Here is a 15989-nt window from a genome sequence, read left to right as displayed (position 1 = left end):
TCATGTGTTGGAAGGTATTGCAGATGCTGGTTTAAACTGAAGATAGACACAAAAAGCTGGAGTAACTCAGAGGTCAGACAGCATCTCTGGAGAAAAGATATAGGTATCGTTTCGGGTCGAGACCCTTCTTCAGACTGAAAGTCAGGGGAAATGGAAACGAGATATAGAGACGGTGATATAGAGAGGTATAGAACAAATGACTTATAGATATGCAAAAATGTAACGATGATAAAGGAAACGGGCCATTATTAGCTATGGGCTAGGTGAAATTTGTTGGCAAAGCAGAGAGAAGCAGCATGCTGATTACTCAATACAGTTCTTCAGCGGTCATATTGTAAGCCCGCACACCTATTGTCTTATTAATCCAATCCAGATATTTCTTTGTTAGTAAAGTGTAAATTCCAGGTTTTTTGGGATCTGCACATTTCTTACCAAAGGATACTATCCCAGTGTACTTTTTGTTGCATATCAAAGGGCCACCTGAATCACCCTGGAAGAGAAAAAACATCAAAGATGACAATAATTAAATGGAATTAGCTAAAATGATTTGTGCAGCTTTTAAATGTCTCTGACCGTCAAAGAAATGTGGAGACTGTTGCAAACATCATCATTACTACTGAGCAACCAAAGGCCATCAAGTCCTTTAGGGTCAGATGCCTGAGTTTGCTGAATATTCAGAACCTGTCTGCTCATCTTGGGACAGCTTATAGGTACTGAATGTTACCTTGCCCACAACTCCATTTCCAAGACAGTTTAGATGGGGTGTGTGAGCATTGTGGATGATTGGATCAAGTTATGCACTACATCTGGCATGGTCCTTACTTTCAAAATTATCCCATTTATAGCTAACCAATAATCCTTTAAAGGTGTAGCACTTCTTCCCCCATCTCCCAAGGCCTTGAATCTCCTCATTCCACCATATGTCATCCTGAAATCTACAACTGTCTTGTGTCTTGTCATCAAGTGTCTTGTTACCTGCAAGCTTTATAAAGCTGCTCTTCATAAATGAATCCAGGTGGTTTATAACTTTTGAAATATGTGAACGTCTCTAAAATGGCCCCAAATAAAACATCACTGCAAACCGCACCCTGTCCAAAATCTGATCATCCAATGCAAACCTTTTGTTTCCTTTCACTGATCCAGTTTGGTATCCAGGCACCCACTTTCCCCTTAACTTTTTTGGCTTTCAATTTTTTCATAGGATTATTGAATTGAAGAATCTCGCAGCATGGAAACTGACCATTTAACCCAAATCATCCATGCCAACCAATGGGAACACCTCCAGATTAATTCCAATGTAGAAACAAGGAACTGCAGATGCTAGTTTATACCAAAGATAGACACAAAGGGCTGGAGTAACTCAGCGGGTCTGGCAACATCTCTGGAGAAAACGGATGGGTGACCTTTTGGGTTAGGACCCTTCTTCAGACTGGTTTTCAGACTGGCAACAGCCTGAAGAAGGACCCCGACCCAAAATGTCACCCATCCTCCATCTCCAGAGATACTGTCTGACCCGCTGAGGTACTCCAGCACTTTGTGTCTGTCCATACGAGTTCCATCTCTCCTTTATGTCGAAGCAATTCAGGTACTCACCTGGACACTTCTTAAATGCTGTCAATGACCCAGTGTCAAAACCTCCCTTGATAGTATATTTCAGAATACTCAGCACTCTCTGAGTGTCAGAGAATCAAGGAGTTATACAGAGGTGAAACAGGCCCCTTGGGACGTTTTGTGCTTACGGACTAAAATGTTTATTTGGGCTAGTCCCATAAGTCTGCGTTTGGCAGATTTTATTGCCCGTTCTTAGCTTTCTTGAAAGGATAGTAATTTTGGGCCACTTTCTTGAAACATTTCTTGATTTTTCATGTCTCAAATAACTCTTTACTGAGATGTATCTACAACTAGGATACAGGTAGAATGCTTTTGATGATGCATCTCCCATGAGGCAGAAGATACAAAAGCTTGAAAGCATGCACCACCAGATTCAAGACCAGCCTCACCCTTTCTGTTACCAGGCTTTTTAACGGAGCTCTCATAGCTCAAGCAGGCAAGAATCTGCCACGATGATGAGATACTGGAATCTGATTAAGGCCAGACTGAGGAAGGATGGAACATTTCAATCTATAGAACCAGTGGAGATTTTACACACACTGAGAGCTTTATAGTCATTTTACTGATAACACGGTTACATAGCACACTCACCTGGCAAGAATCTCCTTTGCCTTTGCTGTCGCCAACGCAGATCATGTCCTGGGTTACTTCAGGTTTGTGATTATAATAGTCCTTGCTGTTGCACGTTTTACGATCTATTACTTTTAGTTTCACCTCTTGAAGTGTGTCAGATGGATTTTCTGAGCATGTACTTGTTTTCCCCCATCCTGCCACTGAGCAGGAAGTCCCAGGTTTCACATCAGTGGCCTTTGTTTTCGGTAGTTTGAGCACCTTCACATATTTGTTGATCTTTACGTTACCCTCCAGCTGTGGTACAAATAACAATTAGTTAAAACAGTAGAGAATATTTAAATCATAGCATCACAGAGAGATGCAGCATGGAAACACGTCTTTCAGCCACCCATTATTATTTTGTACATCTTAAAATGTATTTTGAAGTTATAAGGGGGTGGTGCAGATAGGAGAAACTTTTGATACAAAATGTTAGGCTTCACTAATTGAAAAAGAGTGTTTCTTGAAGGATTCAGTGGCTGATTATCAAGAAGACTCTGGGTGTGCACAGAGACAACAGATCACATTGGGAATTATTACACATTGCCAAGTTACTGTGGACTAAAGACATGAAAGGAAATGTCACGTGTTCTTTCCCCAATGTTCCTAGCTGATAATGTTTTTATGTTTTAAGAAGTCAAGGATAAATTTAACCAAGGTGACTTCCAGGGTCAACAGATTAAAGATATGTCCATATTAATTTTCTCCACACTGATAACTTTTCCTCAAAGAGGTTATTTTTCTGTAAAATGAAAAATTGCTGTCTTCGTAAATTAAGGATTTTATACATGACTGGACGAAGTGGACCCGTTGGGCCCAAACCTCCTGTATTGGTGCAGCATCCTCTCCTCCCCCCCCTTCCCCTCCCCCCCTCCCTCCTCCCCTCTCTCCCCCCTCCCCTCTCCCTCCCCCCTCTCCCTCCTCCCCTCCACCCTCCCCTCCCCCTCTACCCCCCTCACCCTCCCCTCCCACCTCACCCTCCCCTCCCCCTCCCCTCCCCTTCACCCTCCCCTCCCCCTCCCCTCCCCCTCCCCCTTCCCCCCCACTCCATCCCCTCGACCCCCTTTATCCTCCCTCCTCCCCCCTCCCTCCCTAGGAGATAGATTTAAACTTTAAAATGTGAATAACTTAAAAAATATAACACCGATTTCAATGAAACTTCTTCCATTAGCACCAAAGGGATGACGGTGAGTAAGGTGGGCCTAAAATTGTTACGCTATCATGTACCGTTTTGGCTGTAGTTCAGGAACAAACAAACTAACAAATGAGAGTTTTAGTATATAGATGAGCAAGAAAGAGAATTCATACTTTCAGCAAAATGATGTCGTTTTCTAGAGTTCTCGCGTTCAACCTTCCATAGTGAATCCATGTCATGTTGGGAATTATTTGTTTACTCTTCTCATCCTGTGAAAGAGAATGTTCCCCAAGAACCACTTGAGATTTCCACTCTTTTTGCATTGTACTAAACGAATCAAAAAGAAAGTTAATAATGCTTCATTTAACAAAAAAGACAATTGCCAGATATTCGTCAAGCAAAAAAAAATCAAACATCTAGCAGTGTGTAAAATCAGGCTAAACAGCTGATAAATGCAACTTCCAAGAGATGATCATCTCTGAAGGGAATGTCTGGAATGCTATTTCTGTTGAAAGTTACCACCAATGTGAAAATGAGCAACTTTCAAATGGAGTTGATCTTAACTAATTGTAATTGAATCCTATTATCTTCCCTAACATACTGAATGTGATAATGAATACATGAGAAGGAGTTAGATGTTATGAGACGCATAAGAGTTGATACAGCCCCAGGACCAGCTGGAATCTATCCCAGGTTGCCATGGGAAGTCGGAGACTGGTGGAGGCTTTTTGTAGCACATTTTTTACTTTTCCTGCCAAAATGGACAATTTCCACATTTTCCCACAAAGTTAAGTCTGTTTTTTTAATTTGGCTACCAGGACAATGGAATGCAGGTACTTAGATTAGACTTGTGTAATTTAAACAAAAGTCTTTTTGACGGAAATAAGCACCTATATGTGCTGACCTCCATTACATTAATGGCATGGTCGTACTTTTTTTAATGAATAATTGCATGTGGGATGGGAGAATGAGCCATCAGTTTATATTGTTATCATACTATCGTGTAAGTAATTTTTCACTTTTAAATTGCATAACTTACTCTTTACAGTGCGCTGCAGTTAGAACCCAGTTTTTACTGATCAAAGCGCCTCCACACCAATGTTCATACTTCTTTGCGTTCCTAGATATTTGGATGGATACCATGTAAGGTTTTGAGTGGGGTTTAACCTCTCGACCTCCGATAATTTCCACTCCATGATCTGTAATATATACGTTTAGAAAAACTATTCAATTTGACATTTTTATTCATTTACGTGCTGTGAACATAAATGGCAGGGCAAGCATTTAAGTGGTGGATGAATCACAGTTATTGCGTGCAGCTGCTTACATAGGTAAATCGTACCATTAAATCTAAGATACTATTTGAGGCAGATATGATAGTGGCATTTAAGAGACTTTTGGATAGGCAAGGAATAGTCAATAGTCAATTTATTTGTCACATACACATAAATGTGCAGTGAAATGAAAAATTACCCGCAGTTCAACAATAAGACCAATAAGAATAATCAATAAAAATGCAATACCACACACAATCATAAACCAACACCAAACAAAATAAACATCCATCACAGTGAGTCTCCTCCAGTCACCTCCTCACTGTGATGGAAGGCCAGAATGTCTTTTCTCTTCCCTGCCATCTTCTCCCGCAGTCAGGCTGTTGGAGTTGCCACGTCGGGGCGGTCGGGGCTCCCGACATTGAAGCCCCCGCTGGGCGGAGAAAATCCCGCGGCCTATTTCAGGCCGCGCCGGACGGTGAAAGGTCTGCGGCGGGCCGACCCAAGCCCCGCGATTCGGGCGGGCGAAGACGCTGCCGCTGCCGGAGCTCCCGATGTTTGCTCCCACCCAGGGGCCTGCGGGCTTCCGACGTCCACGCGGCCTGCGCCGAAGCCTCCGGAGACGAGTCACAGCCGCTCCCGCAGCATCCGAAGGCAGCCAGCGCCGCAGGTGGTGAGTCCGGGCCGCGGGCTCTGCGAACCAGAGCCCAGGTGGTCCCAGCCGGAGGCCGCCAGCTCCAGGTGCATGGCCGGTGGTAGGCCGCAGCAGGAACGGAGACACGACACAGAAAACAAAGGTCGGGTCTCCGTTCGGGAGAGACACTTTTACAGTTCCCACCCCCCCCCCCCCCCACATAACACACAAACGCAAACACTACATCATATTTAAACTACAATTAAGACAAAAACAACAAAAAACACAAAAGACAAACTGACTGCAGGCAAGCCGCAGCTGCGAGGGCAGCGCTGGCTCCTGTTTATGTGCAGGTTTGGTTTTAGTTTAGTTTACTTTAGAGATACAGCGTGGAAACAAACCCTTCGGCCCACCGAATCCACGCCGACCAGCAATCACTCTGTATAATTAGCTCTACCACTGCGCCGTTGTGCCACCCAAAGATAAGTGATGGTCTTGGCATCATGTTCAGCGCAAGATGGACAAAAGCAAATCTCCGTTTCCTTCAAATACATGCAACCCAGGTTGCACAGAAAGAAAAGGACAATAGGTTCTAGATAACATCATCACTTGCTTTTCCCTCCAAGTCACACATTATGCTGACTTGGAAGTCAGGGGACTGTGGGGATATTCATTGCATTAACAGCAGCTGTTCATGAGGGATGTTCATGGATGTGCAGCACTTTGGTCAACGTGGGTTGTTTTTAAATGTGCTATACAAATAAAATTGACTTGACTTGACTTAAGTGCAATGAAACATAGGCAGAAAAATACTCATGGATTCCCTGCAAATCCTGTGAATGTTTATATAAAAATATACTTTCAAAGATCCAGATTTTTTAAAACACATATAGCAGGCAGCCACCATGAGCTAGTTATATTGCAGGATGAGAATCAAACACATGATACACCAATGCAGAATGGCCGGGAAAATTATCTATGGGTTTGTGTGGAAGTTGCTTGTTGTAGAGCAGGGGTGTCAAACTCATTTTCACCTCGGGCCACATCAGCATTATGGTTGCCCCCAAAGGGCCGGTTGTAACTGTAAGACTGTATAAATGTAACTAATCTTTAACATATTGTTAAATAACTGTCTGCATTTGATTATTATTTATTGAAATGAACAAATATTGTACATGCATTAACATAAATGTAAACATATATGTAAGCACATTGACAAGTTCCTCGTAGGGTTTCCATTGTGACCTGGGGAAATCGCGTTTTTTCTTTAAAATAAATTGTCTCTTAAAACAAAAAGAATCTCAATGGGGGGGGGGGGGGGGAGAGGAGGGGAGGGGTGGGTGAGGAAGGGAAAGGGGAGAGGGAGCCTCTGACACCATCCTGCCAGCGGCCATCTTCTTTCTCCTTCACTGTGGTGCCGTGCTCCCCCAGGGGAGGTGGAGCGCAATTAAAGGCGGTACAGGGAAGGGAAGAAGGTGTGACCGAGGAGCCTTGGACCCAAAGCCTCTCCTGTATTGGTGTAGCAGCCTCAACCCCCTACTCAATCCCCTTATCTCTCCTCTCCCTACCCCCCACTCTCCCATCTTCCCTGACCCCCACTGTCCCCTTTCTCCCCAACCCCCACTCTCTCATCCCCCACCAACACCCCCTCCTCCCCCCACCCCTGCTGTCCCCTACCCCCCACCTCTCCTCCCTGTTATGTTCAACACGGCATAAAGATAAAGTACACTCACACGTTAGTTGCCTGAATCACACCAGCCTTTATTTACCCAGTATTCCTAGCTCAAGGAACGCCCACTCATTAACATGGCACATGAATATGCATGAATACATTACACTGCTCTCCCTTTTTTTTAAGTATTAAATCCAAGTACTCAGTTACAATTTTGGTATTGTGATACTTGATTTACATCAATACTTTTAACCATATTTACAAATTTAACCTAGTTACTGGTTTGCGGTTCCTGCTTGATCGTTTAACAGTAACAGGTGCAACAGGCATAACAGATGTACGTGTAGACTCAACTGTTAGCTTGTTTGGCTCTATGTTAGTACGCTGACCTTGACTAGCGAAGTCTGTCTCTTTATCTGTACTCACTGAATTTTGTGTATCAACCACAATAGTCTTTTCTAACTCACTTTCAGATGAATACTCAGGGATTAGGAATTCATGCTCAGTTTTCGGTTCGTCTTTGGCTGGAATCATTTGATCCACGTGAACACTTTTGATCTTGTCTCCAACATCCACTAAGTATCTTTTTGTTCCACACACTTCCACTATTTTCCCAACATCCCATTTGTCTCGACTGGACTTGTTGGGAGGACTGAGCACACGAACTTGCTCATCTGGCTTGAAGTTCCTCTCCTTTTTGTGGAAGTCAAAGTGGTGTTTTTGACTTAACTGTTTTTGCTCAACTCTCGAGGCCAAATTGGGTTGAACTAGACTTAGGCGTATTCTTAGCCTTCTCTTCATCAACAGTTCTGCAGGTGAATAACCCGTAGTTGTGTGTGGTGAAGTTCTGTACTTCAGCAAGAAACTAGCCAAACGATGTTTCATGCTGAGCTTTGAACTACCCTGCAAAACCTGTTTCTTGAGAGCCTCTTTGACTACTCTAACAGACCTTTCCGCCGCCCCATTGGAGGCTGGATGGTATGGAGGAACAAGTGTGTGTTTTACCCCGTTACGCTGCATGAACTGTTTGAACTGTTCTGAATGAAACTGAGGTCCGTTATCAGAAACAAGTTCTTCTGGTAAACCATGACATGCAAAAATTGATCTCAACTCGTCTATGGTACGCTCAGCAGTAGTGCTTGACCCCATATGCTTAGCCTCAATCCATTTGGAATGACTATCTACTAGCACCAGAAAATTATCATTACCCTTTTCACAAAAGTCTACGTGAACTCTCTGAAACGGTCTACTTGGCCATGACCAGGGTTGCAGTGGTGTTTTTGGTGGTTTACTGCGGCAATCTTGACACACGCTACATTTGCTCACCAGTGACTCAATGTCACTGTCTATACCAGGCCAATACACAAAACTTCTAGCAATTGACTTCATGCTAACTATGCCAGGATGTTCGGCATGAAGTTCGTACATAATCTTGTTTCTTAAAGACTCTGGTACAACCACTCTATAACCCCACTTTATGCATCCCTGCTCGCATGATAATTCGTGTCGTCGATTATAGAAAGGCTTCAGTTCCGAGTTTGATCCACTCTCGACTTCAGTCCAACCATTCAATGTCTGTTCATAAACACTCTTCAGCACAGTGTCCTTCACTGTTTCAGCTGCAATTTCTGTTGCAGTCACTGGAAAGTCTTCATCTACGACTTGCAGTGTGTAGATTGAGTTCTCGCTTCCCACATCAGAGTTCTCATGGGGCAATCGGGACAACGCATCTGCGACTGCGTTGCATTTGGAGCTTCTGTACTCCACCTTGTAGTCATACTGGGACAACAGAATTGCCCAGCGCTGCATCCTTGATGCCGCCATGGAAGGTATAGCTGACTTAGGACCCAGTATCGTGAGTAGTGGTTTGTGATCAGTCACAAGGGTGAATGGTCTGCCAAGAAGAAACTGGTGGAATTTCTTGATTCCGAACACAATGCTGAGTGCTTCCTTCTCTATCTGTGCATAGTTGCGCTCACTTGGTGATAGGGTGCGGGAGGCAAAAGCAATAGGCTTTTCCTGTCCGTCATCCATTACGTGGCAAATCACTGCACCTACACCATAACTTGAAGCATCACAAGCAAGTTTCATCTCGCGCGTCGTGTCGTAGTGAACAAGGAGTTTGTCACTCGTCAGGTTTTTCTTGCAGATGTCGTATGCATGTTGTTGTTCCTTTCCCCACATCCAATTCTCATCCTTTTGTAACAGATGATGTAGTGGCTTTAGCACGGTTGCTAAATCTGGAAGGAATCGTGCATAGAATTGCACCATCCCAAGGAATGATCGTAGCTCTGTCACATTGTTGGGCGTTGGAGCATTCACAATTGCTTCAATTTTCGCCTTCACAGGGCGCAGTCCATTGGAATCTACTTTGAGTCCAAGGTAGACCACCTCTGATTGTGCAAATGCACATTTGCTCTTTCGTAATTTTACATTGTGGCAGTTCAATCGTGTGAGAACTTGCTCGAGTATCTCCAGATGATCTTCCATGCCCACTGTGAATATCAGTAGATCATCCTGGTTGCACACACAGTGTGGAATGCCTTGCAACATTTTGTCCATGACGGACTGAAAGATTTTCGGGGAAGATTTCACACCATAGGGCAGCTTTGTGTATGAATACAAGCCCTTATGTGTGTTGATGGTCAAGCACTGCTGACTTTCTTTGTCAACATTGAGTTGGGCATAAGCATGAGACAAATCCAGCTTCGTGAAGACTCTTGCTCCGCTAAGTTCTGCATACAGATCCTGCGAGGTTGGCAAAGGATACTGTTCGTCATCAACAACTTGGTTGATTGTGACTTTGTAGTCACCGCATAGTCGAACAGTTTTGTCAGCCTTAAGCACAGCCACAACTGGCGTTGCCCAGTTGCTCTGGTCTGTCTTCACGAGTACCCCATTCCGCTCCAACCTGTTGAGTTCTTCCTCCACTTGTTGCTTTAGCGCATATGGTACCGGTCTTGGTCGATAATATACAGGTGTCGCATCTTGCTGCAGTCGAATGTGTGCAGAGTACCCTGTTATTCCCGTGTAACTGTCAGCAAATATTTCAGCGTGTTTGCTAACGACATTTTCAAGATGTGATTTGGACACATCAATGCTGAAAATGTTCTTCCAGTCTAATTTTATTTTACGCAGCCAATCCTTTCCAAGGAGGGTCGGTTTATTTCTGTAGCTGGCCACTATGATGGGCAGTGTTACTGACTGTCCATTACACTGAACTTTACAATTCATTTGTCTGCACGTCTCCAAGGCTTCGCCGGAGTAGGTTCTCAGCTTGACCTTACTCTCGGACAATGGTGTCTGTGAGAACTTTGTTTCGTACAAGTCTTTGCTCATGACCGAACAGTCAGCTGCCGTGTCAATGCACATATCAATTAACTGTTCATTAACCAATAGTTTAATCCGAAAGTCCTTGTCTTGGCTGGTTGTAGGCTTATTGACATCAGTTGCATGAATGATGTACAACCCAAGTTCATTGTCATCCGGGTTCATCTCTAAGTTGTGAACTCCTTTCTGGTGTTGTCGTGTGTTTCCCACTGTAAGCTTGGCCCGACATGCTGAGGCGATATGACCTTTCTTCTGGCAGTTATAGCACTTAGCTGTTTTGAACTGACAGGATTGGGATGGGTGATTACCGTTGCAACGATAACAACTGGCTGCACTCGGCTCCCCGCCATATTTCGGTTTCAGTTTGGCCCTAGGCGCTGCTTTGTGAGTATACACGGCCACTGCAGTATGTGGTGAACGAAACTCGCGAGCATTCTTTGATGCCATCTCCATTGTAGTAGCAATCTTGCATGCTATCTCAAACGTAAGATCAGGAGTGCTCATGAGTCTGGACTGAATTCGTTCGTCCACTAGACCACAAACAAATCTGTCGCGTAGTGCGCGTTCAAGAAAGGCTCCAAAGTTACAGTGCAACGTTAAGTTTTTCAAGGCAACAATGTACTCACTGATTGTCTCGTTTTGCTTCTGGTTTCTCGTGCCGAATTTGTAGCTTTCTGCAATTTCCAGAGGCTTTGGGTTGAAGTGATCCTCCAACTTCTTTCTAATGTCACAGAATGGCACATCTTTTGCCTTTATGGGTGCAAGGATATTCACAAGTGTGCCGTACACTTCAGGTCCGATCACCGTGAGCAGAATCGCTTTCATGCGTTCACGAACGGCCCTGTTTGTTTCAGCCACTACCTCTCCTTCACCACTGGTCTCCGTGATGTTGTTTGCCATGAAGAACATGTTTGCTCTCTCCATATAGGAGCTGAACGGCTCTCTACTTTTGTCAAAGATGCCCAGGCTTCCGATATAGCCCGTGGATGCCGCCATTTTGTCCCTCTCTTTTTTTTTTAACAAAGGAATGAGGAGAGGTTTTTTTTTCTTTGCACAAGCTCAGACTTCCTGCCTGTTCTGGTGTAGCAAAGCACCTAAAACTTAGCAGTACAAAAGCTATGCAAAACAAACTCAGTCTCCTCCACAATCCCGTCCTCGTCGCCAATTTTGTTATGTTCAACACGGCATAAAGATAAAGTACACTCACACGTTAGTTGCCTGAATCACACCAGCCTTTATTTACCCAGTATTCCTAGCTCAAGGAACGCCCACTCATTAACATGGCACATGAATATGCATGAATACATTACACTCCCCACCTGCACTCTTCCCTCCACCCCACCCCACCCTCCTCCCCAGTAGCACTCTCCCTCCAACCATCACTCGCACTCTCCTCCACCCCCCATTCCACCACTCTCTCCTCCCCAGCCCCTCTCCTCCACCCCTCCTCACCCACCCCTGCCTCCCCACTCTCTCCTCACCCCTTCCCACCCCACCCTCCCCTCCACCCACTCGCCCACGTGCATTCTCACCGTCCCCCTCCCCCCACCCCCACTTCCCCCCTACCCCCACTCTCTCCCCACCCCACCACCCCCCTTCCCCCCACACTCCCTCTCTCCTCCCCCCACCCTCCCCCTCCTTTCACTCTCACTGTCCCCTTCCCCATCACCCACCTTTCCCTCCCTCCCCCCTCTCCCCTTTTCCCTGACCCTCACAGCCCCCCTTCCCTCCCACCCCCACTCTCTTCCCCCATCACCACCCCCCACACCCCCACACCCCCTCTCCTCTCCAGGCACTCACTGCTCTCTGTGTGATTTAGAATCACTGAATATTGGGCAGCAAATTCAATGTTGCATGTTTAACATGTTCACCTGAAATTCAAATTATGCCCATGGGAATTACACTTGTCAGTTTTTTTCAATAATCCTGGAGGAATAAAAATATTATGGTTGCATAATAGCAAATAAATTTACAAGGAGAGTTGATGCTAAGACATATTTCTGTAAGACAAAAAATCTCTCATTAGTTGTAACATTAGTTGTACACTAACGCGATAAAAATGCAGGGAATTAAATATCTATTTGGATAAATATGAAAGATAAATATTAATTCATCAGACATTGAAAATGTAGGGTCACTCATTAAGCACTATGCTGAGGATAACATATTCAATTAAGTATCAATAACATAAATCCTAATATAAATATAGGAAGTTTTCCTGTTCCTTATTTTAATACTTACAGGCTGGAGTTAAGGAGATGGCAAGCAAAACAAAAAGACTGTGCTTCAATAATTTCATTATAGCTGTTCTTCGGATCCCTCTATTAACTGTAATTCAGGTATTTTGCAGTTGATTTATACTAAACTCAAACGGATGCGGTTTGTTCATTTTGATCTCATCTCTTCAAAGGTCAAGTATTGTGAAACCTTCTAACATATATTTATTCCATCTATGGAAACCCACATGACAGGGTCACAGCTAACCAGAAAACTACAATAAATATTACAGGTTTCACCAAGGCTTGTTTCAAATATTGGTTTCTACCTCATTACATTTTGTTTGGTTTTCTGGAAGACCATGATGATACACTATTTCAAGAGTCAAGAGTGTTTTATTCTCATACGACCAGCGGGTAGCACAGTACGAAGGCAGCCACGCCAACAGTCTGTCTCGTCCCTTTCTTCTCTTGTTGTTTTAGTCTGTAATTAAATGTATGTTTTAGTTTATCTTTACCTTTTTATTATGTGGGAGGTGGGGGAAACTTTTTTATCTCTTTCCTCTATGGAGATGTGACTTTTTCCGTGTCGTATCTCCGTCTGCGCTGCAGCCTAACATCGTGGAGCTGGCGGTCCCTTTGCTGGTGATCGACTTTGGGAGCTCCAACCGCGGGAGCCTGCGGACTTAACATCGTGGAGCTGGCGATCCCTTGGTTAGGGACTGACTTCGGGAGGTCTAACCGCAGACCTTCGACTGCCCCGATCATGGGAACTTCGATTGCCGGCTGCGGGAGCTTCGATCGCCCTGACTGCGGATGGTTCGAATGACTCGATCGTGGGAGAAAAGGAGGGAAGAAGATATGACTTTATTGCCTTCCATAACAGTGCGCTGTGGTGGATGTTTATGTTAAATTTTATGTTTTACTAGACCAAGTGGACCCGCTGGGGCCAAACCTCTCCTGCATTGGTGCAGCACCCTCTCCCCCCCTCCCTCCGCCTCCACCCTCCCCTCTCCCCCCTCCCCTCTCCCCCCTCTCCCCTCCCCCCTCTCCCCCTCCCCTCCCTTCCCTCTCTCTCCCTTCCCTCTCTCCCCCCTCCCCTTCCCTCCCCCTCCCCATCCCCATCCTCCCTCCTCCCCCCTCCCGCCCCCTCCCTCCCTCTTCCCTCTGTGCATCTACCCGATCTATTCCTCTCATGATTTTGTAAACCTCTGTAAGATCTCCCCTCATCCTCCGAGGCTCCATGGAATAGAGACCCAGCCTATTTAACCACTCCCTTTAGCTCACACCCTCTAGTCCTGGCAACATCCTCGTAAATCTTTTCTGAACTTTTTCAAGCTTGACACTTGGCTAATAAATTTCCATGTAATCCTTGTAATCCTTGTAATGTCCCAAGCAGAACAATAGACAATAGGTGCAGGAGTAGGCCATTCAGCCCTTCGAGCCAGCACTGCCATTCAATGCGATCATGGCTGATCACTCTCAATCAGTACCCCGTTCCTGCCTTCTCCCCATACCCCCTCACTCCGCTATCCTTAAGAGCTCTATCCAGCTCTCTTGAAAGCATCCAACGAACTGGCCTCCACTGCCTTCTGAGGCAGAGAATTCCACACCTTCACCACTCTCTGACTGAAAAAGTTCTTCCTCATCTCCATTCTAAATGGCCTACCCCTTATTCTTAAACTGTGGCCCCTTGTTCTGGACTCCCCCAACATTGGGAACATGTTTCCTGCCTCTAATGTGTCCAATCCCCTAATTATCTTATATGTTTCAATAAGATCCCCCCTCATCCTTCTAAATTCCAGTGTATACAAGCATAATTGCTCCAGCCTTTCAACATACGACAGTCCCGCCATTCCGGGAATTAACCTAGTGAACCTACGCTGCACGAACAATGAATCAGGACAATGAAACAGAACATCTTATAGTGAGTGTAAACTGAATGATGCCATAAATATAGAATTTGAGAAAGCATCAACTGACTATGCCGCTTTAATATGGTTTGATTTGGAATGAAGACAGTTAAAGATGAAAAGATGTTCCTATCCTGAATGTACATAACATTAAATTAGGAACATTAGTCTGTTTAGTACTGTCACACTTTGTTTTTTAGAAAGAAGATGTGTGAAAATTGTCAGAGAGCAAATGCCAAAATCCATGATTCAAATGTTGCTTATGTCAGCTATAGTCTGGAATAAGTTAGGAGAGAAAGTAAGATAGAAAGAAGAGGGACCGTGATTGGACTGAAGCCAATGAATAATGGTAATCCCTTTAGTGTTTCGGCTTCTTACAGTACTACTTCTGGAAATTATCTCCATGTGGATAGGATCAGGCTTAGCTCTGATGTACTTCATGTAATCTTTCATGTCTCTCTTGTATAGGAGCTTGTATGGTGATCCATACTGACACTCCATTGCTTTGCAAAAAAACAGAGCAATACTTAGATACAAGTGATGACACACTATAGAACATCTTAAATTTTTAGAAGGCAAAACACAAGTGCAAGTTCTTTTTTTCTATGATTCTAGAAATCACTCTAGTCTGGAGATCTGAGAAAGTTCAGAGCTAATTCATAAGACCATAAGCTATATGAGCAGAATTAGCTGATTTGGCCCATTAAGTCTACTCCGCCATTCAATCACAGCTGATCTATATTTCCCTCTCAACCCCATTCTCCTGCCTTCTCACCATAACCCCTGACACCTGTGCTAATCAATTTGAATAATCGGATTAAAGGATCTAGTGCGGCAGATAGTATGTGCATATCTGTGTCAAGGCTGATTATTTTTGACCATTCGTATTTGCCCCCTTTCCTTTAAAAGTCAATGCTTTTCCACAATTTCCTCTTGACACTCACGATTAGGCTCTTAAATCATCCTGGACTTGGATTTCCCCTTGTTCTGAACTGAAAGCAACATTCACAATGTTTCTGACTGAATGGGTCAGATGTAAGGGTCAGGTCAGCATGAAAGTCTCAGACTTACTCTACTGGCAATGCAAGCCAGCATTATGACCTGCAGTTTTTGCCTACTCTGGTCAAGCATTTACCAATCTCTGTGAAAGTCTGCCAATGTGAGTTTAAGAAAATGAAATTCTCAGAAAAAAAATACACATATTCTAATTACAGGTATGCAAAGTCAGTCAGCTACGGGCCCAGCAAATTTAGTTAAGGAAGTTCTTTTTGGAAGTAGTTCTGATTAATTTTAGTTATAAAACCAATTAATTGTTTCAAAGCTTTGGGGCCAGTATCTGTTGATAATAAAAACAGTGAACACAAAAACAAGTCAAGCTGGTCGTTTGCAAAAAATGGGTAGATAGTGAGACCGGAAAAATTGTGATTTCACGCTTCACCTGTTTGACCTTGTGCAATGTTTACATGGATCATTAGACAAGGATCTGTTGCCTTCCTTGAGTTGAAACATTTGCCATCTCCCACACCACATAATGTTATTTAGTTATTGCAGCTGATGTACGCGAAATATTTTTGTTATCTGTTCTCAATCAT

At 44.2% G+C, this 15989-nt stretch overlaps 1 protein-coding gene across 1 annotated transcript; it reads right to left on the bottom strand.

The window, feature by feature from the left end:
- On the bottom strand, positions 1–12576 carry LOC144592292 (granzyme K-like). Its single transcript, XM_078396818.1, has 5 exons — positions 12510–12576; positions 4398–4557; positions 3532–3685; positions 2203–2478; positions 1–490 (listed from the first exon to the last, which is right to left on the bottom strand). The coding sequence occupies exons 1-5, from the start codon at positions 12565–12567 to the stop codon at positions 308–310; spliced, it is 831 nt and encodes a 276-aa protein (XP_078252944.1). The 5' UTR covers positions 12568–12576; the 3' UTR covers positions 1–307.
- Positions 12577–15989: the final 3413 nt, after the last annotated feature.

This window comes from Rhinoraja longicauda, chromosome 1, assembly GCF_053455715.1.
Source record: "Rhinoraja longicauda isolate Sanriku21f chromosome 1, sRhiLon1.1, whole genome shotgun sequence".
NCBI classification, from domain to species: Eukaryota; Metazoa; Chordata; class Chondrichthyes; order Rajiformes; family Arhynchobatidae; genus Rhinoraja; species Rhinoraja longicauda.
Note: the sequence above shows the minus strand (reverse complement) of the source record. Positions and strands in the feature narration are given on the sequence as shown.